Below are 26,291 nucleotides of genomic sequence, written 5' to 3'. Positions count from 1 at the left end.
AGAAATTTGAAAGGACTTTTCTGACTGTGTAATTCCATGGTTATTTATTGCGGAGCCTGTGCGTCTGGATTTGAGGTCATCTTGTGTCCCACACTGGCAGACTGCTCAAGATTTACCATCTATGCGAAAGGAACTTCATGATTTTCCTCATTTCCAAAAGGCCTTGTTTCCCCTTAAAAGCCTTTTTGAATAATTCTTTTCTGAACCCTTCCTTCCTTCTTCTTCCATTAACAAGTATAAATTGTGCTGATATCTCACATTTCCTCACTTTCTTTTCCAAATAGATTAAGTTACTTGAGGACAAAAATTGTGTGTTTATGTTTCCTTCTCTTGAATGACATTAGTTTAATTCATGCCTGGCATAAATATGCACATAAACATGTTTCATTCCTTTTTTTTTTTTTTTTTAAGGTAAATCATGGTCAGAAGTGGTCAGAAAAAGCACCATGGTCAATTAATTAATCACTTAGCCCATTGACAAATAGTTATTGGGTGCTTTCTCTGGATCTGGAATGGTGCCTGGTTTGAGAATGAGGAGGTGAACTAAACGGACATGGTTTATGCCTTCATGGAATTCGGGATCTGGTGTGGAGTGTGGGGCAGAGACAACTGAAGAGGCCACTGTAGTGCACAGTTCTAATTATAGAATTAGCTCGCTTCTGTGATTGTTGGGTGGCTCACGTAAACTTGGAACAGAGGAGCATAAAGAAAGGCACATGGGCTCTGGAGTTTCAAACCCCGGACCAAAAGCTTATTAACATCTTGACTTGGGGTAAGCTACTCACCTCACTCTGTGTCCCTCAGTGTCTTTATTTAAATTTTTTTAAAAATTAGATAAACGTAAGGTGTGATATGCAAATACAAGGTACAGTTATCATTGTGACAATATGATGAATTCTGTCTTCTCTCCAACCCCCTAACTTTTAAAAAATGAGGTAGAGAGAGATAGGATGTCATTTTCCCCAAATATTCAGATTTCCTGCCTGCCACGCTTGTAAAGGAAAATACATTGATCTTTGATCCATTATTAGAAAGCAAGCATCCCTGTTAATGGGAGTATCATTGTGGAGAGTGCTTAAAGATTGCAAAGCCACGCAGTTTTCAAATTGTCTGTTTAAATTAATAAGTGATTTGAGCGTTCACAGGTACTCCAAAATATTTCTCTCTTCAGGCTCTAAGGTCCCTCGTAGCACTGATTTATGTCAAGCATATCAAACAGTGCCTGGGACGTAGTAGGTGCTCAAAAAATATTTGTTGAATTGTTAATAGAGTCGAGTTCCTGGACCTTCCATCCATAGAAAGGAGACCAGATCCAAAACTCAAAGGCACAGGCAAGGCTTTAGTGGGGCTACAGCTCAAGTAGAAGGGGAACACAGCACCAGCAAGTATGGTTAACATGGCCTCCCAGAACAGAGGGGAGGCCCCGCTTATACAGAGAAAGTTCCCTGTCGGCTAAGTTCCCACTTGGGTCTGGTCCACTATGCTGATGAGGTAAAGGCATTAAAAAAAAAAAAAAAAGTACCTCCTCCTGATTGGTTGGAATGGTCCCGTCCTGATTGGTCGATATTGGCAGGCAGCTCATTGGTCCTTTTTGGAGCCGGGGTCCTCAGTGTTGTCCGGCTTCTGTGTGGGGCCGCATCCTTGGCGGCCTCCAGCTTCTGCTTGGTAAAAGTAGTTTCACGGTGACAGCCCGCAGAAAGTGTCCCAGGTGCATAATGTTTTTCACTTGGGGCTTGCTCCCATGGCCCCTAACTGTTAGAGGGAATGAGTTTTAATGAGACTATTTTGAGTCCCCCCCCCACCCATGATTTCGTCCACATCTCTTAAAAATGAACCAATGTTATTTGATATGAGAAGCTAGATAATCCTGAATAGGAGTGGTTATTATTCTCTGCATCTGATTTGCCATCTTTGCCTATAATACCTGGCAGGTCATTATACTTACTAAATGTTAAAATTAGGTAGCTTTGTTGGCACTATTTTTTTTAAGCACATGTGACTTAATTTTTAAAGCAAAGATTTAATATTTTCCTTTTTGTTAGTTTATGGCAGTATTACTTGAAATTACACAGCCCATTAATTTAAAATATTGGTTATTTTAGCGTTTTACTATCCACATAAATATACACTTTGATTATAGGAAAGACTCCCTAGGGTGTAAATTAGTTACAGAACGCTAATATGTATTGAGTTTATTATGATTGATTGGATTTAATCAACAGACAGGAAGGATTTATGTGCAAATATTATTTTTCTCATTTTAAATCTTGTTTGCTCAGCATAACTGAAACAGGATGTCATTAGAATAAGAGTCAGTACTGAGATGCTTTAGAAGATTAGGAAATTTGACTAATAATACAAATTTAACATAAGGTGAGCTGTTGAACACAAAGAGGTTCTATTTGTTATAGTTACGCTTATTTAAATATATGATTTCCTGCTTGACTTCTGGGTATATTTATATAGTAAAAATACAAGTTAAAAACATAATTGACGTACTGAATCAGAGCAGAGGGTTCCTTTGGCTAGAATTTTTGCCTATAGCTAAGACAACCATTGAAAAGGCAATAAGTTGTCCACTATCAAAAGTTGCAGATTATCAACATCTTGGTTTTTGTTTATTCATTATGAATATATTATTCACAGATATCTCTGGACCTTTCCTGAGTTTACGAATATTTAGAATCTGAATAACCTCTTCAAATATCAATTTTCAAAAGCATCTTCACTGTTGCCTCTAAGTAATCACATTTATTTGCCATAACTTGAAGTTTCTTGAGGCCCTAAGGCTAACTTCTCATTGCCTACAGTATTCTAAAATCGAATCCCTGTTCCTTGAAGAACGTTGGTTGAGTGTGATTGTTTTCAGGCGCTGTGCTAAGTATTTTTCATACCTCACTTCATTTCATCATCATATTAATCTATCAAACAGGTAATATTCATGCCCTATTTTACAGATGTAGATTTTGAGACTCAGAAGTTAAAAGACTTGCCCTCAGTAAAACTATGAGATCAACACAAGTGTGTGTGTGTGTGGGGGGGGGTGTTGTCTACATTACACCACCACACTGTGTTGTCTCTGATTGAAAAATGGTTCTGTTTGTATCTATTGGAGAGACATAGCAACTGTTCATTCATTTATAAAATAGTGACCTCTCAGAGTTTTGCTGCCCGCAGATAGAAACCATTTTTCTGGGTCCTTACCACATCTTATACAAACTGGAGTTTCCATACCTCACTCTGTTGACTTCCAGACCACCTTCCAACATACCATAGTTGCCCACAAGAAGCAGTCTGTCTCCACCTTCAGCTCAGTTTTTGGAATACAAGTATTATATTTACATGAGTAGATTAGAAAGTTTAGCTGACAAAATATCCATCCCTTTCTTCTTATCTTCGTCCCCTTTTGCAGCTCCTCTGTGGAGCAGAAGGATTTAGGTTCTTCAAGTTATTGATGCCCTGATAGCTCTTTCAGAGATGGAACCTTGGGAAGGACGGATTCCCCTTCCTTTGCATCTCAAGTGGTCTGTGGAGGCCATTTCAAATAGCCGAATATCATGTTGCTTTAAAATATTTTAATATCTTGACTCCTGCTTTGAAGAAGAAAGAAGCTGACGTCTTAGATGACGATGATGACAGGGGTACACACTCCTGCTTCAGTCCTCAGCACCCTTCAGAGGATGGCAAAGACGTCCTGTGTGCTTATTTGCTCTTCAGTCCTCAATTACTTAAAAAAAAAAAAAAAAGTGACTACAATAAAAGAGAAGGCCACATTTCTCTTTTTAAATGAGTTAGGAGTTAACCACGAAAGTCAGAGAAAAACACCATGATTTTAAACTCCTGAAGTGGAAGATTTTATTTATCGTGAAGTCACATTGTAAGTAACTTTGGGCCCCACAATGGCGACAGTCTTATCTTCTCTTTATTTACCTAGATAAAGGAAAGTAAATTGCAGTTTTACTAAATTTCTCATTTGAAGAAATGCCAGTCAAAGTGACATAATCTCATCAGTGTTTGCCTCCCCAGCTTTGTGTTGTCTCACGAACTTGGCCCGTATTATAGATTGTGGTCTGCGTATTGCAAAATACCCCCAGATAACAAAGAAACAGCCTCTGAATCTCCTTTAATTCAGGAACAAGTATTTCTTTTGAAGTGAACCCTACGAGAGAGAATATCAGAAAGCTCAAGAGAGGGAATTAATCTGTTGTATTGATTATTATATTAAACGAAAGGCCAAACTATTATTTCATGGATTTCTCCCGTCATTAATTGGTTAAAAATTGGCTTCAGACATCATTTGAGATGCCTCTTTGTCGATTATATTTTTATTCTCAGGACAGATTTTTCTAAACAGTCTTAAAAAACATTTCTTTTTCTCTCTGGATGTTTGAGTACGCATCTAAACAGTTCTTTACTAGTGTCAGAATGAGCCTAAATCAAGTTTACCTGGGGTCATCTTGGTCTCGTCTGCTTTTCCTTTTCAACCTGAAAAGGCTTCTTTGTGTGCCAGGTACAATGAGCAGTCTTTCAGAAGATGCTGTACCATCATTTTTACAGGGAGATCTGTTCTTGGTAGTGGAAGAAAATAGAAACAGAATGAAACAGATAATCGTGATTGAGTGGTACTGAACGGGTATTTCTGCAGATACGTAGTCATTAAAAATGGCCTTCAGTCAGGCTGTGAGGGTTTCAGATTAGAACTGCTGGACCACTTTCTTGTAACTTTGTATCCCAGTGCTTCCGAAGAAGATCTATTGTGTTCAGCAGCTGAAAGCTTCCAGAGTATGTAATTGTGCTTACCATTGACGCCTGTTGACTCTTCCTTCCTAATTAATTAAATTTTGTCAGATTGTACTTCGGAAGGCCTTTCTTACTGATATTTTTTCATTTTGTCACTCACCTATCCATTCTTCCTTCCTTCCTTCCTTCTTTCCATCCATCCAGCCAGCCAGCCAGCAAATATTTATCGAGCATTTACTATATGCCAGTCACTGAGAATAAAGTAAATACAAAGGACCCTGCCTTTATCAAGGACAAAAGACAAACAAATAAAATGATTATAAGTTGAATTAAATACTGTGAAAGAAAGAAGCAAACTTTTGCTTGGACAGCAAACAACCAGAAGTGGGTGTTTTCCTTTAGGTAGGGAGGGCAGGGAAGATCTCTGTGAGGGAAACATGTCAAACCTGTAAAGCCCTCCTCTGAAAGATGAGAGCGGCCAGCCATGGAAGAGTCTGGAAGAGGGAGAGGAGGGCCCCTGGCGGTGTCCTCTCAGCCCAGTCTTAGGATAGGCGTGTGTTTAGGAGTTTGGGTTTCTTTGGCGTGAGCCCCTTGCTTCTTCACTTTCGTCTTGCACACAGCGCCTAGAAAGCGCCTCTTACGTGCTGGGCCAATCAGTCAGTGTTTGTGTTTCTGGGCCTTTCAGTGCATCTGACTTTTCCCAGAATGGAGCATAATGATATGTGGGGAGAAGAGGGGGTGTATTTGTTACTCTTGAGAGTATTTCTTGAGTTTCATAGTCACGTTCATGGTACTCTTTAATTACCTCATAATAAGGCTTTCACTGAACAGTCAAAGCATATCCATAGTCATTCCAAGTGGATGCTTGAAAGGATTAAACTGTACAAGTGGAGACTTCTTTATTCAACAAATAAAGAGCACTTATCTTCTGGAGTATTTTCCTGCCTCTCTTAGATGATTTACATAGAATATATTTAATTGTATATAGTATAATACATATATATTAGGGGTTCCTAGGCCTGACTTCACGTTAGACTTTTATGAGAATCTTTTAAAAAAACACAGAATTCCAAACTATTCTCCTGGAGAGTCTCATTCAGTCATTTGTTCGGGGCAAGTGCCTCTACATTAAATCCTCCTGAGTTGACTTTAAGGGAGTAGGGTGGGGAGAAGAGTCCGCAGTTGCTTCTGATAGGAGGACAGGCTTGGGAACTGTTGGCTGGGATCAGAGTGAAACATTTGAAAAGTGGTTAGATGCTTCCCAAATTGGCTGTGGGAGGTAGTTCATGCATCAGTATAGTGCCCGGCACATAATCAGCCCTCAACTGTGAACTGTCATTAGGCCAGTGAGCAGAAGTGCGAGTTTACTGAAAAGAGCAATGACTGTCAAAAGAAAAGATGGAAGAAAATGGTGCACTTTGGGGGGCATTAAAACATTTGATATCCAAATAAAATGAGAAATCGGACTGTGGTACTGGTTCTACTTTTCTTCAGCTGAGTTTTGGACAGGATTACAAGTAAAACCTCTTATCTCTTCTCTCACCCATTCAACATAGTGATTGAATTTTTCCTTCCAAAAAGATTCCGAGGCCCAATTTAGCATCCAAAGGAAAAGTTGGCTGTCACTTGGGTGGTTGATAATTTTAAGTTCCATTTTAGTTAAGGTCATCCTTGGAAAGGTCAGTAAGAATTCTGATGACTCTCATTGATTTGCTGGGATTTGGGGGCAAGCAGTAGTAATTAAGATCTGAAATGCATTGGAATACAGGTAACATTTTTAGTCCGCATTCAGTGTTTTATTTTTTAAATATTATTTTTCCGTTTCCTCCACGTGCATTTGAAATTTCGTGTTTAAATTTAGGGCATCGATAGATGTGTGTGTGTGTGTGTGTGTGTGTGTGTACACATATATATGTGTGTGTGTATATATATATGCATATACATATGTATATGCACTTAGGATACTCATCTGGGTAATACAGATGTGTACAAGAGAGTTACTTTCATGTTATAGATTAATTCATTTTAAAGATATTTATTGAACATGGACTACCAACAGTTTATTCCGCTAGGTTCTAGGGACACGGTGGTGAACCAAGCAGACATGGTTCCAGCTGCTCCGAGACAATTGTTGAATAACTGGGTGACTGCTGGAGGACTGGTATTTCATTTATTTTTAAATTTTTAGTTGACGTTTAGTTGACATACAATATTATATTAGTTTCAGATGTACACCATAGTGAATTGACAAATACATTACATAGTGCTTACCATGGTAAGTGTAGTTACTGTCTGTCACTGCACAAAGTTATTATAATATTATTGACTATATTCCCCATGCTGCATTTTCTGTATCCATGCCTCATTCATTTTATAACTGGAAGTTTAATCCCCTTCATCTGTTTCGCCTATCCTCCCACCCACCCCGCCTCTGGCAACCACCAGTTTGTTTTCTTGTCTTCATGAGTCAGTTTCTTTGTGTTTGTTCATTTGTCTTTTAGATCCCATATGTAAGTGAAATTATATGGTATTTGTCTTTCTCTGACTTATTTCACTTAGCATAATACCCTCTAGGTCCATCCATATTGTCACAAATGGCAAGATTTCATTATTTTTTGATGCCTGAGTAATATTCCATTCCATACACACACACACACACACACACACACACACACACACACACACACACCCTCATCATCTTTATCCATTCATCTTTCATTGGACACTTAGGGTTTCATATCTTACCTATTGTAAATAATGCTGCAGTAAACATAGGGATACATGTATCTCCTTGATTTACTGTTTTTGTTTTCTTCAGGTAGATACCCAGAGGTGGAATTACGGATCATATGGTTGTCCTGTTTTTAAGTTTTTGAGGAACCTCCATACTGTTTTCCATAGTGGCTGCACTGATTTACATTCCCACCAATGGCGCGTGAGGGTACCCCCCTTTATTTTCCCACATCCTTGCCAGTACTTGTCATTTCTTGTCTTTTCGATACTAGCCATTCTGACAGGTGTGAGGTGGTATCTCATTGTGGTTTTGACTTGCATTTCCCTGATGATGAGTGACATTGAGCATCTTTTCATGTGTCTGTTGGTTATCTGTATGTCTTCTTTGGAAAAATGTTTATTTGGGTCCTCTGCCCATTTTTTAAATTAGATTTTTATTTATTTATTTTTGGTGTTGAGCAGACCGGTATTTTAGTATTAGGGAAATGTATGCAATGTTTCATGAATTTTGTAGATGGTGGCATATACGCACATTTCAGTCAAGCTTTACTCCATGGGCTGGTGGGTATTCCATTGCTGCGGCCAAGAAGATTTTCCAAGAACACTGGTATAATATAGATCTTTCTGAAGTACCATGAACATTTGAACACATTCTCCTTAAAAGTAATTTTATTTAAATATTTATGTAAACAGTCAATGGACAGCCTTCTTGGGGTGGTGGATTATCTGGGATGAAAGGTCAGGCGATGTCATTGACTGAACATGCCAGGGGAGCATTTGGCACCTATTTGTGTCCCTGCTGGAATGGCTGGAATTGATACCATTGGTTTCATGGTCAACACTTGAGAGCCCATGGAGGGTGCAGATTTTCCGTATGTGTAAGCACGTAATAAATCAGGGTTTCAGTTGTAAAACTTACCCGGTAACTTGTAACTTAATGCAATTTCAAATAGTGCCCAAAGTGAGAGAGAGTCAGTTCAGTCTTTTAAAAGATAATCCCTTAAAGGTCCTGATATAGTCATTTCCTACCCCTTCTTCCTTTGCTGTCTCTGTGGGGTTTTTCTTTTTTTTTTTTTTCCACTCTGCCCTATTTCCCTTGGTTCTCTAGATCAGTCAGTGTGAATCAAGGATAACAGCCCTAACCACAGTCATAACCATAAGAGCTGTTTTTTTAATTGAGAGCTCACTATATGGCAGAGACTATGCCAAACACATCACTGTATGATCTCCTTGAGTTCTAACAGTAACATATGGGATAGGCACTTACCATTTCCCTTCCTCAGGTGAAGAATCTGGGGCACAGAAAGTTTGGTAAATTTGCACAAGGTCACAGAATTAGGAAGTGGTGGAATTTTAGCCTGGATAAGTTGACAGCAGAACCTGTGTTCTTTATCTTTATGTGATTTCGTGACAGACACAGGAGAAGAGAGGTTGGGTAGGTTAGTAAGGAGAATAGTGTGGCATGCTAGCCATCTCTTTACCCCTCTACCCAGCACAATACCTGGTGGGTAGGAAGTGCTCAGTAACTATAGTTAATGAAAACAATTATTGCCTTAGGGACCTGTATTCCCTACCTTACTCCTAGTCTTTCTATTTATTGGTCTTTAGTTTTGCCGGTATTCCGCACTTCTCTTCACCCTTAGTACCCTCGGTGCTCCCCACCCCCCATAAACTGTCATTACCTCCCACCAGGACTGTTGCAGTAGCCAATCTTGGCTCCCCTTTAGCTGAGTCTCAAAATAGCAGCTAGAGGGAACTTTCTAAAAACTCAAATCTGAGCCCTTTGTTTTCCTGCATACAGCCTCTCAGTGGTTTTCTGTTCACCTTCAATCAAAATCACCTCCTTCCTGGCCTACCAGATCCTGTGTGGTCTGGCCCTGGTCACTGCTTTGGTCTCAAGGACACCACCCTTTTCCCTCCTTCTCTGTCCTCCAGCCATAGGGGATCATTCTTCTAGTTCACACCTCAGGATTCTTGCATGTGTATGTTGTTACCACTGCTCAGAATACTCTTCTTCCATGTCCTCCTTCCCCCCAGTCAGTGCCCCCCACTCAGGATCTCAGTGTAGAGGTCCCTGCCTGAGAGAAGTCTTTTCTGACCCTTTCATTTTAAAACTTTCTAGCTCCCTGTAGCAGTTATTACTTGTATCATTATCTGTTTGCATGGTTATTTAATGTGTGTGTCCCACTAGTCCATAAACTCCAAGAGTTTATCAATGCCTGGGACATAGTAGGTGTCCCATAAATATTTATTTAAAAGAATGAATGAATGAACAAGTGAGCAAAGGACTAAAAAGACTAAATAGCTTGCCTGAGGCTCCTGGCTGGAGATTTCCTATTATTAAAGGGAAGTTAAGACAAAGATAATTTCATTACATTATGGAATTCAAGTTTGATTATGGGTTGTCAAGACTGCATTGTTTTCCAGTCATTTACTTTGGAGATAAACTCTTAGGCACAGAGAGGTGAAGTCACTTGTCCTGGGCACACAGCTAGCCTATGTGACATATCTTTGTTCTGGCCTTTGAATGATGTGTAAAGAGAAACATACATATGTTCATAACTCTACAGGACATCTTTGGCGTGCTGAGTCTGTAGGAGCGCCATCAATATTTGATAATATTGATGTTGTCGTGTTGGAATTTTCAAGTGTTGTTGGAGAACATGTGTTGTTATTTCTTTTTTCTTGTACACCAGTGTGTCCAGAATTAATTGGGTGACAGTCTAAGAATACACAGCTATACGGCCTAAAGATGTGTATGTCCTAAAAGATAGTGCTGCAGTTAGAAGCAGCTTGCATTTGGCTCCCAGCAGGGCAGGGCAGGGACAGCCCTCATATTCTTGGGGTCCAAGAGTGAGGAATGCTATCTGGCTCTCCAGGCTGCCAGCAGGAGAGCGTGTCCAATTATCAGCTGCAGTTCCAAAAATGTCTGAGATTGCCCAAACTGAGAGGGGACACAAGCAATCCCACAGCCCTCCTAGATCCTGGGACTGTATTAAGTGTTAAAAATTCACCGGGATGTGAAATTACCTCCCTTTCAAGTTCTCTCCTAACGTGCAGCCGCTGCAAGCCTCCGCCGGCACCTGCGCCCCGGGAGGCGAGGTGAGCATCCTGAGGTGCTGGCCCGGCTGCTGGGGTGAGCTGCTGGCCCGCCGGGTCCCTGCCTCGCCCCCCGTGCAGTGTGAGGCGGCGGTTTGGTCCTGCAGGTACAGTAGGTACTGGATGAAACAGGTCTGCTGTTGCAGACAGACACCAGGCACCGTTCTAGCACGAGCTGTGTTTGGATTGGCGTTTCCAGGGCCTTATCAGGAGCCACCCCTAGTGACACAGCCAGTGCCAGAACTAACTTTGACTTTCACTCTTCGCCAAGGGCTTGCAGAACACCTTAAAGGAAAAAAGATGGAGGCGCTTAGAGTTCAGATGTTCATGCCTTGCTCCTTTGAAAGCTTGTATCTGTAAGTGAAGTTTTATTCTGGAAATAATCGCGGTACCACTTAACAGGAGCGATTTTTTTTTTCTTTTCTTTTACTTTTTTTTTTTTTTTTTTTTAAGGGGGAGGATAGAGAACGGGAAGGTTATTGGGAATTAAAAATACTGGAACTGTTACTTTGTGACTGTGGCTTTAATCAGCTTCAGCTGTAGCCTCTAGTATGTGGCTATGACAAGGATAACAACTAATTTGTCGGGGGGGGGGGATCAAAATGCTGGCCCGTTAGCTTTGTCTTCTTGCTTAAAATGGAATGTCAGTCTTAAATTAATAATGCCAAAAAAAATGACTGCTTGAAAAATCTGAGAACAGAGCTTGATTTATGATTATGGGGTAGATTGCAGCTCAGCTTTGTCATGAATAAAAAAGGATTTTCTTCAGAAAAACGAGTGTGCTTAGCAGTAACATTAGTCAAAATTGTCCTATTGCAAATTATTTGAATTTTTTGCTTTCTCTTTCTCCCTCTTTTTTTTTTTTTTTATACCTGATGGTGGAATAGTAGCAGTTGTATTTATAAACATCTCATTTGCATTTCTGTATATTGATTTTTTTTTTCTCTTTGAGAGGAAAACAAAAGTTCCAAGCATCAGAATCAACTGCCTGGCATATCAATGTAGAACAAGTTTGAGATGGGCAATTTCAAAGAAATACTAAAAAAGAGAAAGACTAAGTTGATGACAGTCTCCCCCCTCCCCCCCCTTAACATTTACTTTCAGTGTTAGGTGATAAGATTTGGAAACAATACTAAAAGCTGTATCCCTCAGTGAATAGGCATTCAAGCAAATCAACTTATGCAAAAGCCACCTCTGGGGCTTAATAATTATTTACTGAACGTTCCTGGGTCATGAGAGAGGTTCTGATTAAGTCAGAAAAGCATTATGTTCAGCAGCTTGTGAAGGTGTGTTTAAAGACGGCGAGAATAATGGAAAAATACTACATGTAGCAGAACTATTTTTAGAATTTGATTCTTAAAAAATAAATGATCAGAGATTGAAGTATGGTTGAAGTTCACAGTGTTCAGTAGGTACATCTTTAGAAGTTCTCGGAGTAGCTTTTTAGAATGATTTCTAATTTCTTGCACTTTATTGGCTGTATTGAGTTTGTTTTCATTGATACTGTTTTCATTCTATAGGTCATTAAAACAGTTTAATGACTTATTTCTCTGAAATGATAGAGCATTTATGAACACAGTTTATGTATTTTAATTATGTATTCAAAATGTCATTATCCTAGAAACGTTATAAATTTGTGTTTTGCAAATCAGATAATAGTTAAGGAAATGATGGGTGCTCTGTGTGATTCATACCCAAGAATGTACTCTGTAACTTACTAATTTTTTAAATATTAATTTTATGCAAATTAGTGGATGGCACGAATGGATAAAACATGCCATTCTGATGCAGCCTAAGGACAGTGATGATATCACCCTTGAATTTACACCAAAGTTAATTCTTAATTCGAACTACTTTTGCTGAGTTGATTTAGAATTTCTTTTTCTGGTTAAAGAAAATACTTCCCCTTCCTCTGAACAACACTGAGAAAACCCTTCAGTGATTCTTCTTTATTCTAAAAGTCCGTTTTTGTGAGAGGGTTGAGAGAGGAATCTTAAAGCCTAATTGATACTGCTAAATCTTAAGGCATTGCAGTAGCTATGAAATAGGCATTATTTGGAAAGAGTAACCATAGGAGCATGCTTCCCTTCTAGACTCTCAGAAGGAAATTCTTAGCACACATCTTTGACAAAACTGTTCACTAAACTGTTGTCTGTTAGTTTCTTTGTGCCTGTTCTTTTAGGGACGGCACACACCATGAATTAATTGTTTCTTTTGTATTTTCCTCTAGGAAAGCAGAGGAACACCATAGCAGAAGGCAACATTCTAAGAGTTTTGGCTTCCTAGAAAATAACTTGTCAGTTTTCACTAGTTTTGAGATATTAAGAAGATGCTTAGGAAGTACCAAATCAAGAGTTAAAACATAGTGTAGTATAACTTCCACTTATTGTCCATGGCGTGCCGGCCACCAGTCTAAGTATCTTACCTGTGCTAACACATTGAATTCTCATACTTGCTCTATGACAGAGGTGCTTTTTTCGACTTCCATTTTGCAGATGAGAAAATTGAGGTTTGGGCAGGTGAAAAATCCTGCCCCTGTCATATAACCGAGAAATGATAGAGCCAGGCTTTCAACCTTAGGTATTCTGGCTCCAGGACTTAGCTCGTCTTTGCTATTATGTTCTGTGGATTTTCATTTAAGATACCGAATGAAGTGATGTGTCTTCCTCTACCTTTTTATTGAGTGGGCTTCTCCAATACACACATTTCTGAATTACTCTGTTACTCATTTGAACTTTTTGGGGGGGGTGTGCACAATTAGTCCAGTGCCACAGTATTTGTCTATCAAATATATTTCCTTATATCCAGTTCACTATGGATTATAATTATGAGGCAACTATTTGGGGCAAAAGATCTACTAAACATTTACATTGATTATAAAATCCATTCTGAATTGAGAAATCTTAAAATGTAGAGGGAAAGTTTGTCTTAGAAGTAAGGAAATATACTAGATCTCTAGAGCCCAGAGCTCTTTGGGAAAATGTATTCTCTGTCACTGGATGATTCAAGCAAATGGTTTGATGAAAGGTCTTCCAACACTAAGATTCTAATATCTGATTTTAATAGAGGTGGGGGATTTTTTAGGGTAGAGACACCAAATTTATTCATTGAACAGGTATTTATTTGAGCCTACTAGGTGCCAAGTAGTCAGTCCTCTGGGTGCTGGGAAATCTATATGTGAATAAAACATTAAAAAATCCTGTCCTCGTGGAGACCAGGTCATGAAGGACTATGCACATTTCAGCTCCATTCTTAAGTCTGGGCCTCATCCTTACAGTCCAGAGTGGCTGCTGGACCTCCAGCCATTACAGCCAAAGTCCAGGAGATATGATGGCAGAACTTAGACATGAAACTCACCTAGCTCCTGGAAATCCGGGAAATGTTGTGAGTAGCAGTGTACCAGCTAAAATGAGAAAATAGGAAAATAAGTATTGAATTGTTTGAGTTGTAGATTTTAGGCCGAAATTTTATTTTATTTTTCAGAATGACTGATATTTTCTAAAATGTCACAAAAACCAACTGTGGTATCCCAGGGCACATCAAACTGGCTTAATCAAAAATGGAGATTGACTGGTCTTTGCAAGTCAGTATCCAATGCTCAGGGTCTTCAGGGCTTCCAGGATCATTTGATGCAGATGCTCAATGTCATCCACACGCTGGCTCCCTCTTGTTCTCCATCCTCTGTTTCTTCTTTTTTACATCACTGTTTCACCTAGTTTGGCTTCCTTTTTAGTTGGCCCAGGAAATTGCAGACTTACATCCCACCATCTTTCCAAATCTTTGCACAAGGAGAGTTCTTTTACCGCAGTAGTTGTAGTCAAAGGCATGGGGCTGCCTCTTAGTGGGCCATCTTGGAGGACAAACCCGTTCGGTGGATATGCTGATTGGCTAATCCTGGGTTGTGTTTCTATGTCTGGAGTTAGTAGCACTTCATAACCTCATGAGCTGAAAGCGAGGAGCCTGGTCCTTCCAGGTGAAATCAGGATACTTTACCAAAGAACTGGGGCAGGATGCTAGGCCTCCCCTGAGGCCATCATTTGTGCTTTCGTTTTGATTTCCACACAGTTTTGCAACCTTTGCATCTAGGTAGCTATGTATTAGACATGCATCCAGAAAGTTCTTCATTTTGAAACATTGTAGGTATAGCATCATGTCACGTCATATAAATTATTTGCGCCTTATTGGGGATGAGATTTTCAGATCATTTTAAAACATGGCAGCTAGGTGTGAATGGGATTCCATAGTTGGACAGAGTAAGCAAGAATTCTAGAATGTGGTCTAGCGGAAGGAAGCTTGATATGAAAGACAGAAAGCTCCAGTGTGGGGCACGTTAACTCTAGCGGCTTTGTAACCTTTTGATGGCCTGCCTCTCAAAGGCACTTTCCTGAAGGGAATTGAGTGTTAAGATTATGCCAGCCCATAGTGGCATCTATGGAAAATGGAGAACATTTGTGGTCATAAAGTGAGGAAATGGCATCCTCTTATCATTCGACTTCATCTTTTAGTAAGAGTTGACATTCTCCTTAGAGTGTATAGAAGTGAGAAACTCTGGGAGTGGGGAAAACAACCAACTGAAAAAAAAAATCTGATGAGAAAATTGCCTGAAAGAACCTTGGTCATATATTACAGAGGTCTCTTGAACATTTTGGTTATCCTTCCTAAATTTTTTCAAACTCTCTCAACATATTTTTGTTTTATTTATAAATTATAAACATGTTTATAATGTTTATATATTATACATAATATTATATTATAATTACATTATACAACATGTACAACAATAGAAAATAAAAATGATGGATAAAATATATGTAAAGAAATGTTCTAATCTTTTCTTCCTGAGCCCCACAATATCATTTTTTAAACCCTCTTTTGAAGAATGTTGATATACTGGGAGTTTTATCAGGATTCTCTTTAATTTTGATCTAATCAGCTACTGCGATTATTCTTACTGATACCTGCTGGAGGTCCAGCTTCAAGAACATTAATCCTGAATAGATTCAGAGAGTCTCCAGCTTTTACCAACGAATTAGGGTTTTCGTGTTGAAAAGTAAATATTTCAGATTTTAACTTATATGTGATTAGTGGTGATTCTTTTAGAATATTTTCCTCCTTTTGTACAATGAAAGGTACAGAGCTTCAAAGCACAGGAGTGCTGTCTGTCTACTTAGGACACCATGATCTCCCTCATGTCTAGCAGAACCTGGTCTTTGGGCAGCATCCAAATATTTGGTGAAGGAAAGGAGAGGAGAAAGACAAGCTGTACTTTGCAGTCCTTTTTGTTTTCTCTGTGCCAGAAACCTGTAGCATGTATTGTCTGAGCTGGTAATGTTACCAGAAAAATGTTGGCAGGTTTTCTTTTTTTTTTTCTTGACCACTAAAACCCAGAGTTGATGATGACAGAAGTCCAGAAGATCTCAGTTTTTGAAGCTGAACTGTGAAATATGGTACTCTCAGATGCACATGGGTTACAGCCTTAGGAGTTTTAAAATATAAGTAACAATATCTTTTCTAACAGGTGCTTGGTTCTACCATATGTGCTGAAAAGGTCATCCTTACGTTTCCAAAGTGATTACTTGAGAAGGAATGGGAAGGTTAAGATAATGGAAAGGCTGATCATTCTGAAGTATTAAATACCCAGACTGTCATTTAAAAAGATAAATCCATTGACCAACTCTTGGAGGCACTCACAGAAAATTCTTAGTAATTTCTTTTTGCTGACAGAACAAACTGATTTGGGGGGCGGTTTCTATAAATTCAGCCTTTTGGTTCCTTTTTCTTAGGATAGCGTAGTTGGGTTGTAACCATAAAATTGGCACCTCTGGACAGATGTTTTTATTTGTTTGGTTTGATAGCCCATTTGGAAGGAGTGAGTAGTCCCCATTTCATTCCAGTCCACATGTTGAAATCAGTGTAATAAAGACTTCAGAGCTCTTGGCAAGCTTGCTGGAGGTGGGGAGTGGAATGAATTTCCTCAGATGTGGAAGAAAGTGTTCTCGTCTAAAAATCAGAGATGTGAGTTTCAGTCCGTACTAAACTCCTTAGGTATTTTACTGTTAGTTTCTGAACATGGTCAGGTATCAGAGTCAGCTGCAGAATTTTTGTAGACATATTGATTCCTGAGCTTCACCTTACCTGAATTCAGAATTTCCAGGGATGGAGACTGGAACGGCATTCTCAGTTAATTTTGTGGCAGCCACTCTCGCATTTGGAAAGTCCTGTGCTTTAACGTGTCTTTGACCTGGCTTTCTCACCTGTGTGCCGTCCTGTGTCTCCACTGCGTATTTGAACCTCAGCCATCGTGCTTTCCTGGACATAATTACATCATACTCCAGTGCAGGCAAATGCTAGGCTTTGAGCTCTATCAACTTAATGATTATAATGAAGATTAATTTTCCCTGGAGAAAAATGCTAGGATTTTTACTTTCTATCTCATGAGAGAATTGCAGGATAAATAATCTCCCTCCACTCCTGTAAAATTTTGTCCTGTTCTCTGAATTAAATAGGGATTCCCTAAATCTTAAGAGACTGATCTGCTGTCATCCACACTTGCATATGGGCTTATACAAAATTGCTTCTTTGCATCAAAAAAGAACTAGCAAGTTCATGGCTTACTATTTCTTCTACTATTAATTTTTGAACTCTGCTCCAGTTTACTGGACTATGTTCCAGTCTTGCTAATTTTGTTTACATCTATCATAGAGTTTAATCCTCATCACAATGTTGACAGGCAGATGAAGATGTGTTAAAAAGTCTTTATATATAAAGAAAACTGAAGTTCAGCGGGGTTGACAGACTTGGCCACAGTCACAGGTTAGTAAGTGGCAGAGCTGGACTCTGCCTGAAGAGTTGAAGAGAGGAAACACAGGAAAAAGTGTGTCATCTCCTTCAGCCTAGAGACTGCATTTCAACTGGCATCCGGCCTTGGATGACCATGATATGGAGAGCAAACTGAACCATAAGGTCCATTAAAGGGATATTGGCATCACTGTCAAAGATGAGGGGTGGCTGGGCCGATGTCATCTGGGCTTCACGGAATTTCTGATATATTTAAGAGGTTAATGAAAGCAACAGAATTGACTGAATTCAGAAATATACGAGATATTTTGGCGCCCATGTCCACATGCCTGCACCATGCCAGAGAAGGGGGAGGCTTTGAAGGTTCAAATACAAATTCACCCATGGAGGTGGGAACTCAGGTCGCATGTGTGGCTGCCTGGTGTCATCTAACAGCGGCTGTGTTGCGGACTTTAACGTAGGTAGCATGAGCGCCCTCAGTCACAGCAGTGCATTAGGGAGGCGGGGTTTGGAGGGGATCAGAGAGGTTGAATGGCTCATTAAGGATAGGCTGCTCAGCAGTGATGGCGCTAGAACTTGGGTCCAGTTGACGGCCCTCCTCCTTGAATCCTGTTTGAGAAATTCGAAGCTCTCGGGAAGCTGTGTGTTAGGCTTCAGCGCTTCAGGGAAAGGCTGGTAACGGTGTTTGCCTTTCCTTCGTTTGGCTTTAAAAGGGTGATTTCTTACAGTGAGAGATAATACCTTCCCATGTGGAACTATTTAAGAGTCAGATAATCTGGATAACTGACTTAGTTTTGGAGCATCTCAGAAAAATGTGACCGTGGCTTTGAACTGTGTGAGATTAAAAGCCAGGTATCCCCAGCACCTGGCACAGAGGGAACACTCCCTGAGTAGCTGTTGAATAAATGCCCGTTACATAATCTGATTAAAAGGAATCAGACTCCCAGAATTAGGATTACCTGATGCAGATTGAGCTCCATGGGCCCCGGATGAGTTCGGTTAGCTTTTAAAATTAAATTCATCTGGACGACTCTCCTTGCTTATCTTTAATGATGAAAGCATCAGATCCTCATTTTAAACATACGCTTTTGTAGCCACACGTAACGTGCTCACATAAACCGCGACTTCGAGTTTAAAACCTCATGCTCCTTTGTCCTGCTCGCATTTTGAAGGGTAGGTATCTTCATTTTTGTCTATAATTGCAGATTCAATTATTTCTAAGAGACAAGGGTCTTTAAAAAAAATGTCAAGTAAAGCTGAGGATCTGGGAGTCATTTTAACAATGTGGAAAGACCCTGCAGGGAGTGTGGTTTGTGCACTGAAGTGACTGCAGTCTTCCTTTTGCATTTTTTTTAGAAGATTTATTAAAATAATTTCAATTAGCCGAGCTCTGCTACATTTTCGTTATTGGAGTTTCAATTTATTTATATGAGTATCCTGGATAAATATGCATATTTTTTTCTGATAGGCTATCTCAGCAAATTCTTTAAATGATATCGTTGTGAACTTAAAGTCTGAAGCCTTAGTATGGTTGATAACTGGTAATTTTAATTTAAGATGTCTCAAGAATGCTTTACTGTTAATTGAAAGGATTTTTCCCCCAGTATCACAGCCAATGGCTTGTCTTGAGCAGCTAATTAGTGCGATTATTCCACAGCTGCATTTGCTACGGCACAAAGGTTTGCTCCTGTTTTTATCAAAAGGATCAGTCTCTCTGGGAATGTTTTAACCTGACAGGCTTTGAATAGTAAGACCCCCCCCCGGCCACCACCACTTCCTTTCTTCGTTCAAGAAGCTACGTTTGAGCTCTGAACACACACTGAAAAGTGGGAAAATACATTTGCTTTGCTTTTTTATGCTCCTTTCGTAGAGCCTTACCTGGTGAATAGATTATTTTGAGTAACGTCTAGGTGTTCTCACTGTGTGGATGAGTGCCTGATATTAAAATCATAAGCAAGGTATTCACATTGTTCAATCTGTGCACGTCTGTAGGAAACTGTAAAGGACAGAGGGTTTGAATCTTCTGGAATGCTGAAGATATCCACAAGAGCCCCTGCATACTCTCAGCCCTTTCCCTTCCGACTGTCAAAATGCAGTCTCTGATGGACGCTGTCTCTTTTTCTCCAGGCAAAGGGCGACTTTGATTACCAAGTCGTTCCTTCATATTCGTAAATTAGTTCATTGTCTTCATGTTCTTAAATTAGAGGCATATATTCTGCCATTGGAAAAAAGATTTTGGCTTTATTATAATTTAGGAGGGAAAAACTAAAAAAAAAGAAAAGAAGAAGAAAGAAAGAAAGAAAGAAAGAAAGAAAGAAAGAAATCAACCCCTAATTCTACTCTCCATCTGACAGCTAAGATCACCTTGATATAGTCCCTACTAGGCATGTGTTTTTGTGTCCATTCATATACACACACTTTACTTATTTTAAATTAAAACATAAATACACTTTTGATTGCTACTTTTTATTTTATTCTTATTATACACTTTTCTCACTTTGCTCTGCAGTTGTGCAATTTTTTTAAAAAAAGTAGTATGTTATCAAATTCATGTAGTACAACTTACTTTTTTAAAACCCGCTTAAATCTTTTAAATAGCTTTGTTTTTTCTGCAGTTTTATTGAAGCATAATTGACAAAAGTTGTATATATTTAAGATGTATAACGTGATGATTTGATATATGTACACATTGTGAAATGATTCCATCAAGCTAATTAACACATCCAGCATGTAGTTGCTATTTCTTTTCTTTTCTTTTTTCTGCTATGAGAACACTTAAGATCTACTCTTGCAGCACGTTTCAAGTGTACAATAAGTATTATTATTATAGTCGCCATGACGAACATGGATCCTTAGAACCTGGTCTCATATCTAAAAATTGGTGCCTTTTGTCCAGAATCTCCCCTAATAAGTTATGTAGTCATTCTCATATTGGGAAAATTTAGGTGGTTCAGAATATTTTGCAATTTGTAAATAGCTTTGCAAAATGCTTTCCGCATTTTGAATTATGTTCTTAGGAAAACTGTCCATTGATAAAATTTCTGAGTCAGATTATCTGAACAGTATTACAGCTTTTTGATAATGTTGTTTTTCTTGTGCTTTTCTTAATACGTGTTTCTTAAAGGATTGTGCCAGCAATGGCTCAGACTAGCATTATCAGTACACTTTTTCTGCTGGTGAACATTTTTTTTTTCAGTTGGGTCATAGCTCCAATACTTTTTTTTTGCAGCTGGCTTTTCTAAGTCTATTAATACTGTATAGATTTCATTCCAACCATAAATACATTTCTTCAGCATTTTGAATGGCTGCATAGTATTACATTATATGATCCCATCATAATTCCCTGAACTGATTTCCTATGGTGAGTAGTAAGTTAACTGCTGGTGTAATTTTTATCGTGTAGTTTTCTGGAACCGTGTGAGGGAGAAACACAAACATCTCCTCATCTGTTTGTTTTGTTACCTGCAGAGTTTGAAGGCTCCTGACTTTAAGGAGTTCATAAGGACGGCCAATGGCTTAAAGGCTTTATTTTGTCTTTTGTTGGAAGGTAAAGACAATACTGGGGTTTATACTCAAGGAAGGAAGCTAAATCTTCACATATTTCCCTTGATGAGTGACTTCCTCAAGAGTGAATATTTTCTCAGATGTTACTTTTTTTTTTCGGATTCCAGGTACTAAGGCTTTGCTCTGTTTGCCCTAAGCAGAGATTTTTTTTTTTTTTTAAAGAAAACCATATTGCTGGAAATAAATAAACAACGAAAAATTCTCGCTAATAATAATAGCAACGACACACCTTGACTGAGGCAGTATTACATGGCACCCATCATCCTAGGTGATTTATGTGCCTTATTTTATGTATTATTGTATTTAATCCTCACAAAATGCCAAAGAGGTAGGGCCATGCAATATAAGGAATGTAACAGAAGTTTTTAAACCCCCTGTCTTTGATAAATGAGTAAATGTGTAAAAAACTATTCTTATCCCTCTTTTCCGGATAAGGTAACCGAGGCGGAGGGAGGCGGAGTGACTTGTTGATGCTGCAGAGCTGGCAAGACAAGCAGTCGCAACCCATCTTTAGGAAAATTAGGAAGTCTTTTCTTTCTGACTTGGGACTAGTGTTTAAGCTTTCTGTGTAATTTTGGATAGAGCGAGCACCGAAACCATTAGAAGTAGGCCGCACGGGGAGCTCGCAGACGCGTGTGGGAGAGAGCTTGCCAGGATGAATCAGGAGAAAAGACGGTACAGAGAAAACCAGACGGAGAATCGCGTCGTCCAACCAGCGCGTCCTCTGCCCCCTTGCTGAAGCCTGACGTCGAGCCCCGTGTTAACATTCTGGTCCAAATGCTTCTTTCAGGCGTGGTTTTTCTTTCCCATACCCTCGCAGGATTTCCCCATGACAAAGTTCACCTTTTCTTCAAATTATTCCGCGTTTGTAAACATCTTCGGCATCTTCAAGGAATTTAGATAACGTGTGGGAGGAGTTATTTGGTTAGATTCCATTATGAAAAAGCAAATCAAGCAATTTATTTTTAGATGTGGAAATCTGGGTGCCATTAAGACGCATTGCTTCTTGGCACTTCATACGGCGGCGCTATATTTGGTGGTGATGAGTAGTATGTGGTATAAAATGTTAAAAAAAAAAAAAAATTAAGCCGCATGATAAAAATGCCCAGCTGCAATCAAGCTGACTTATTTTAATTCAACTCCTAATGACTTAAATCCTGTCACCTCTTGATTTTCAATTAAGTGGAGTACCGTTCTGTGCCTTGATTATATTCGCACAGGATCATTTCATAGTTCGGTGCAATTTAGGATACCCCCCAAAATGCAAACGAAAGGTCTCATTAGGAAACTAAATGTTGTTTTTTTTTTTTTTTTTTTTTTTTTTTTTTTTTTTTTTGGTTTTCCCACAGCAGTTCCGAGGAGCATCCTGGGGCCCCCAAGCCTCCGATAAGCTCCTCCAGTATGACATCACGCATCTTGCTACGCCAGCAACTCATGCGTGAGCAAATGCAGGAGCAGGAGCGCAGGGAGCAGCAGCAGAAGCTGCAGGCGGCCCAGTTCATGCAACAGAGAGTGCCTGTGAGTCAGACCCCAGCCATAAACGTCAGCGTGCCCACCACCCTTCCCTCTGCCACCCAGGTGCCGATGGAAGTCCTTAAGGTACGTGAGTGTCGCTGTTGTTGGTTGGGCCAAGCCCTCTTCCAGACCAACATTTTCCATTTCCTAAGTGTTTTATTGATCTGAATGTGTTTTTGGTCAGATTAACCCATCTGAATCCTATTTGTCTTGTCAATGCCAACTCTACTGATAATACATGGCTTTGCATGTTCAAAGAAGGGTGCACAGTACCTGTGAATTGAGTAGTAGCCCTCACTAAATGGGGGAAGAGTGTTGATGTTCCATGAGAAATAGCAGGTAGGAATAGGTGTCTCTTGTAATGATATCTTTCCATTTTTTCTTTGGGAAAGTTTCAAAATATACAAGTTACCTGAAATGAATCTCTTCTAATAACTTAATGTATTTCTTTTTCCCCTCCACACATTCCATGGCGATCCTTTTAATTTTCTTCTTTATTTAGTAAGTAATCTTGGCTCTAGAATCTGACTGTTTTAGAAAGTCTCTTCTGGGATAAAACTGTAGGAGAGCTTTCTTTACTTTAATAACCAGAATGTATAATCCTTTAACTAAAGTGGTCTCTTTGGGGGCTCTTTGATTTCTTGCTAGAGTAGAAACTGTAGGAGCTTGTTAGCATCATTCTATCAGGGACATAGAGCTTCCTAATTAGTGGGAAAAACTGTAACAAGTCTAAGAATAGAATTCCATCTCACACATGTGTCCTCCACATCACATTGGACATACTCCTTGTTTAAAGATAAACATTCCAACTCTTAAATATGACTGAGACAAGGAAAGCTGAAGGGAAAATAAGGGAACTTCCTTACTTAAAGGAACATTTTTTTTAACCCATTCACCTAATTGATTCATTTGAAAGAGTCCCAAGTGTTAGTGTTCATTAAACAATGCGAACTTTACACACTGGTGATTCATTGTTGGTCTTTGCATTCATTCGTGTGCTCAGAAAAAAAAACAAGAAAACACATCTCCCACTATTTAAAGTTTACAATTAAAGTAAATAGAGGGATGATGTGTTATAACTGGAAGCAATATATGATTCTTACCAGGAAGTGGGAAAGATTCTTGAAAAACAAAGTTAAAGTCAATTGTTTTTTATTTGCATAGACTCTTAAAATGTAGTGATGAAATAATGAAATTCTTTCATGAAAAAGCAAGCAGAAATTTGGTGAGCGCAAAAACAATCCAAACAGTTTAGCATAAAATTTTACTCTGATGTGATTGAAGTTCTAGATATTGCCACAATTAATGGATATTTTGTTCCCCTCCCCACCACCCCATAAAGGCAAGTTTTCTTTTGGGAATAGATTATACATTCAATCTTTCCATGCTGCTTGGGAGAAATTGACGAAAACTAAGTTTTTATGAATTTAAGATTTACAGTGTTTGGTGTTCACAGGAATCACAATTGTTTGTGTATGCCTTTTAAAGTTAGATGAATTTAAAGTTATATGAATTAAATTATAATAAAATGTGGAGAAATATGCCTATTTTATTCACTGTAATAGTCTACTTTTTAAATCTGAAGGCTACATTGTAGAAGAGATGACATGGATTTGTGCTAGTAGGGATTTGTGTCCAATTCAAAGGTAATGTTTCATATTGTATTAACGTATATTAATTGCAATCAGTATTTCTATTAAGGCAATTACATGTGATGGTACGGAAATCACCTGTATGCAAATGTGTTGAAATACCATTTCTGTATTCTCTTAAAAAGGGACATCATTCCTAAATGTTTTTATTACTTAAAATCTTATTTTGAAAATGCTTAGACTGAAAATCTGTACTATGTGGTTTGAATAATACACCCACTTTTCCTTATATGTTGCTGTGTCCTGGTAACAGTGGCTGGAGTTACAACCTTCGATTTAGGTATCACAGAAAAATGTCCAAAGTTAAAGCACAGATAAATTACTGGAAGTAGAAGTCCCAATCTAACTAAAAATGAGCAATTGGTAAATCTGCATTTCAAGTGAATGTAGTTTATCTTTATTTAAGTTGTGCATTATCATATTTCAGTACATAAAGTAGTGAAGTATGTCATACAAGAAAAAGTATAGTTGGCATAGCAATGTGAACGGGTTTGATAGCTATTTAAACAAACGGTAGTGCCCTTAGATAAAAGACCAAATAAAAATATGGAATTTCCTATAAAATGACATTCTACGAAATTCAAATAATATTTTTGAGGAAGAGTAGTATATAACGGATGGCTCCAGATACTTAAGGACTGGGTACTTAAAAATAGTTTAAGTATTTTCAAAACCTTTTTATGTGAAAATATTATTATGAAATATTTACTATAGAAAGGTAAGTGAGAGAATTATGGTCTTTTTTTCCCCTTTTCCCTTTTATAGTTTTTAAATCATAAGCATAGTTTTGTAAAGTTAAATGATTAATAGTAAAAACAGTTAATTTGCTCAATCTTGGACTGTTTTTCTACGAATATGCATTTTCAAGGAATGAGTAATAGCAAGTATAATAATTGAGTGCATTATGATACAGATTACGTTGGACAAATATTTTTTCATAGTGTAGCCTCAGTAAATTCTTCATTTAATTTTTGAAGATTTAAATTGCTAAAACAGAACATACCTGCTTCTCAGTGGAGGTCAATGTGTACAGTCAGAGGTGGTAGCAAGGGCTGGAGAATCCTGGTTAAATCTCCCCATCTCCTACTGGTTTTCGAGAATTTGATGGAAGATCACACACAGAAACTCATTACCCACATTTTACTATCAGTGGGTTGAATGATTTTTGAAAAGCTAACTTCATGTTTTCAGGTTAATTCCTTTTTTTGGCAGAGTTAGGCTTAAAAAAATGGAGCTTTATAAAGCATGTTTAAAAATTGTTGACAGCTTCCTGTAAACTTAGGGTCCAGTCTTTGGAATTCAGATTAGAGGTTGGAAATTTGCATTACTATTTATTCCTCACATTTTCACCGTTTAGTCTGTCAGTTCGTGAAGCTTTGTAGGATTAGCTTCTTGTTTCTATAGTTATTTAATTACTTTGTGGCTTTATTCTTATTATTGACTTTCATGTTGGGTAATATGGACGGATTAGTCTAACTGCTGTATATTTAAGTATTAGATATATCTTCTGGATTTCCTAAAAACAACCCAACTCAATTGGGTATTGTAATTTAAGGATGCTTTTTAATCATAAATTAACCAACACTTCGTGTACATAATGCATTACTCGTCGTAGTGCACACACCTCGTAATTCAAATTATGAATTAACAAAAAAATCATTAAGAATCATTAATGGAAGCAGTTTCTTCCACAGGTGGGTTTAGTTGACATGGGAGTCATGCACATCTTAGCTTTGCAGTGTGATCTAACTTCTTTTACACAAAAGCAGAGGAACCAGGGGTGGACCCTGCAGATGCGTGTCAGGTCTCATAGTTAAAGAATCATCACAGTACCACGCACTGTGTTACTGTCAGCACACTCACCGGGCATGTGTTCTCACTGTCTCATCTGTAACGCTGGCTGATTGGAGGAACACCTGGTTGCTCTGATCTTGGACTGGAAAGTTCATCAGAATTTCTCCCTTCATTCCCTCCCACAGCATGCGCTCTGACAGCTCATAACTTGAAAACACTAGTTTATAGTTTGAAGACATTTCTCCGTTCAGAATTTTGTAGGGAATCGCCAAGCTTTTCCCTTCCTCTTCCCATCCCCTTCTTTTCTTCACCTTGGAATTTAAAAATTTAAAGGCAAGTTGTTCTCTCTGGACTGGATGGTACATTGAAATTTTCTGTTCTGCTTTGGGAGAAAGG

General features: G+C 38.7%; 1 protein-coding gene across 8 annotated transcripts in view; it reads left to right on the top strand.

Moving 5' to 3' along the window:
* The window catches only part of MITF (melanocyte inducing transcription factor), a 284,834-nt gene that overhangs the window by 175,509 nt on the left and 83,034 nt on the right, over positions 1-26,291 (top strand). For 5 of the 8 annotated variants that reach the window (XM_040628571.1, XM_040628570.1, XM_040628572.1 and 2 more), the window contains one exon: positions 22,284-22,533. In XM_040628571.1, coding sequence (XP_040484505.1) covers positions 22,284-22,533 — 250 coding nt within the window. Of the gene's footprint in view, positions 1-10,857; positions 10,929-22,283; positions 22,534-26,291 lie in introns of those variants that run through there. The other 3 variants (XM_040628569.1, XM_040628567.1, XM_040628573.1) reach the window with 2 other exon arrangements.

Source organism: Ursus maritimus, unplaced genomic scaffold, assembly GCF_017311325.1.
Source record: "Ursus maritimus isolate PB19 unplaced genomic scaffold, ASM1731132v1 scaffold_14, whole genome shotgun sequence".
Lineage (NCBI taxonomy): Eukaryota > Metazoa > Chordata > Mammalia > Carnivora > Ursidae > Ursus > Ursus maritimus.
Note: the sequence above shows the minus strand (reverse complement) of the source record. Positions and strands in the feature narration are given on the sequence as shown.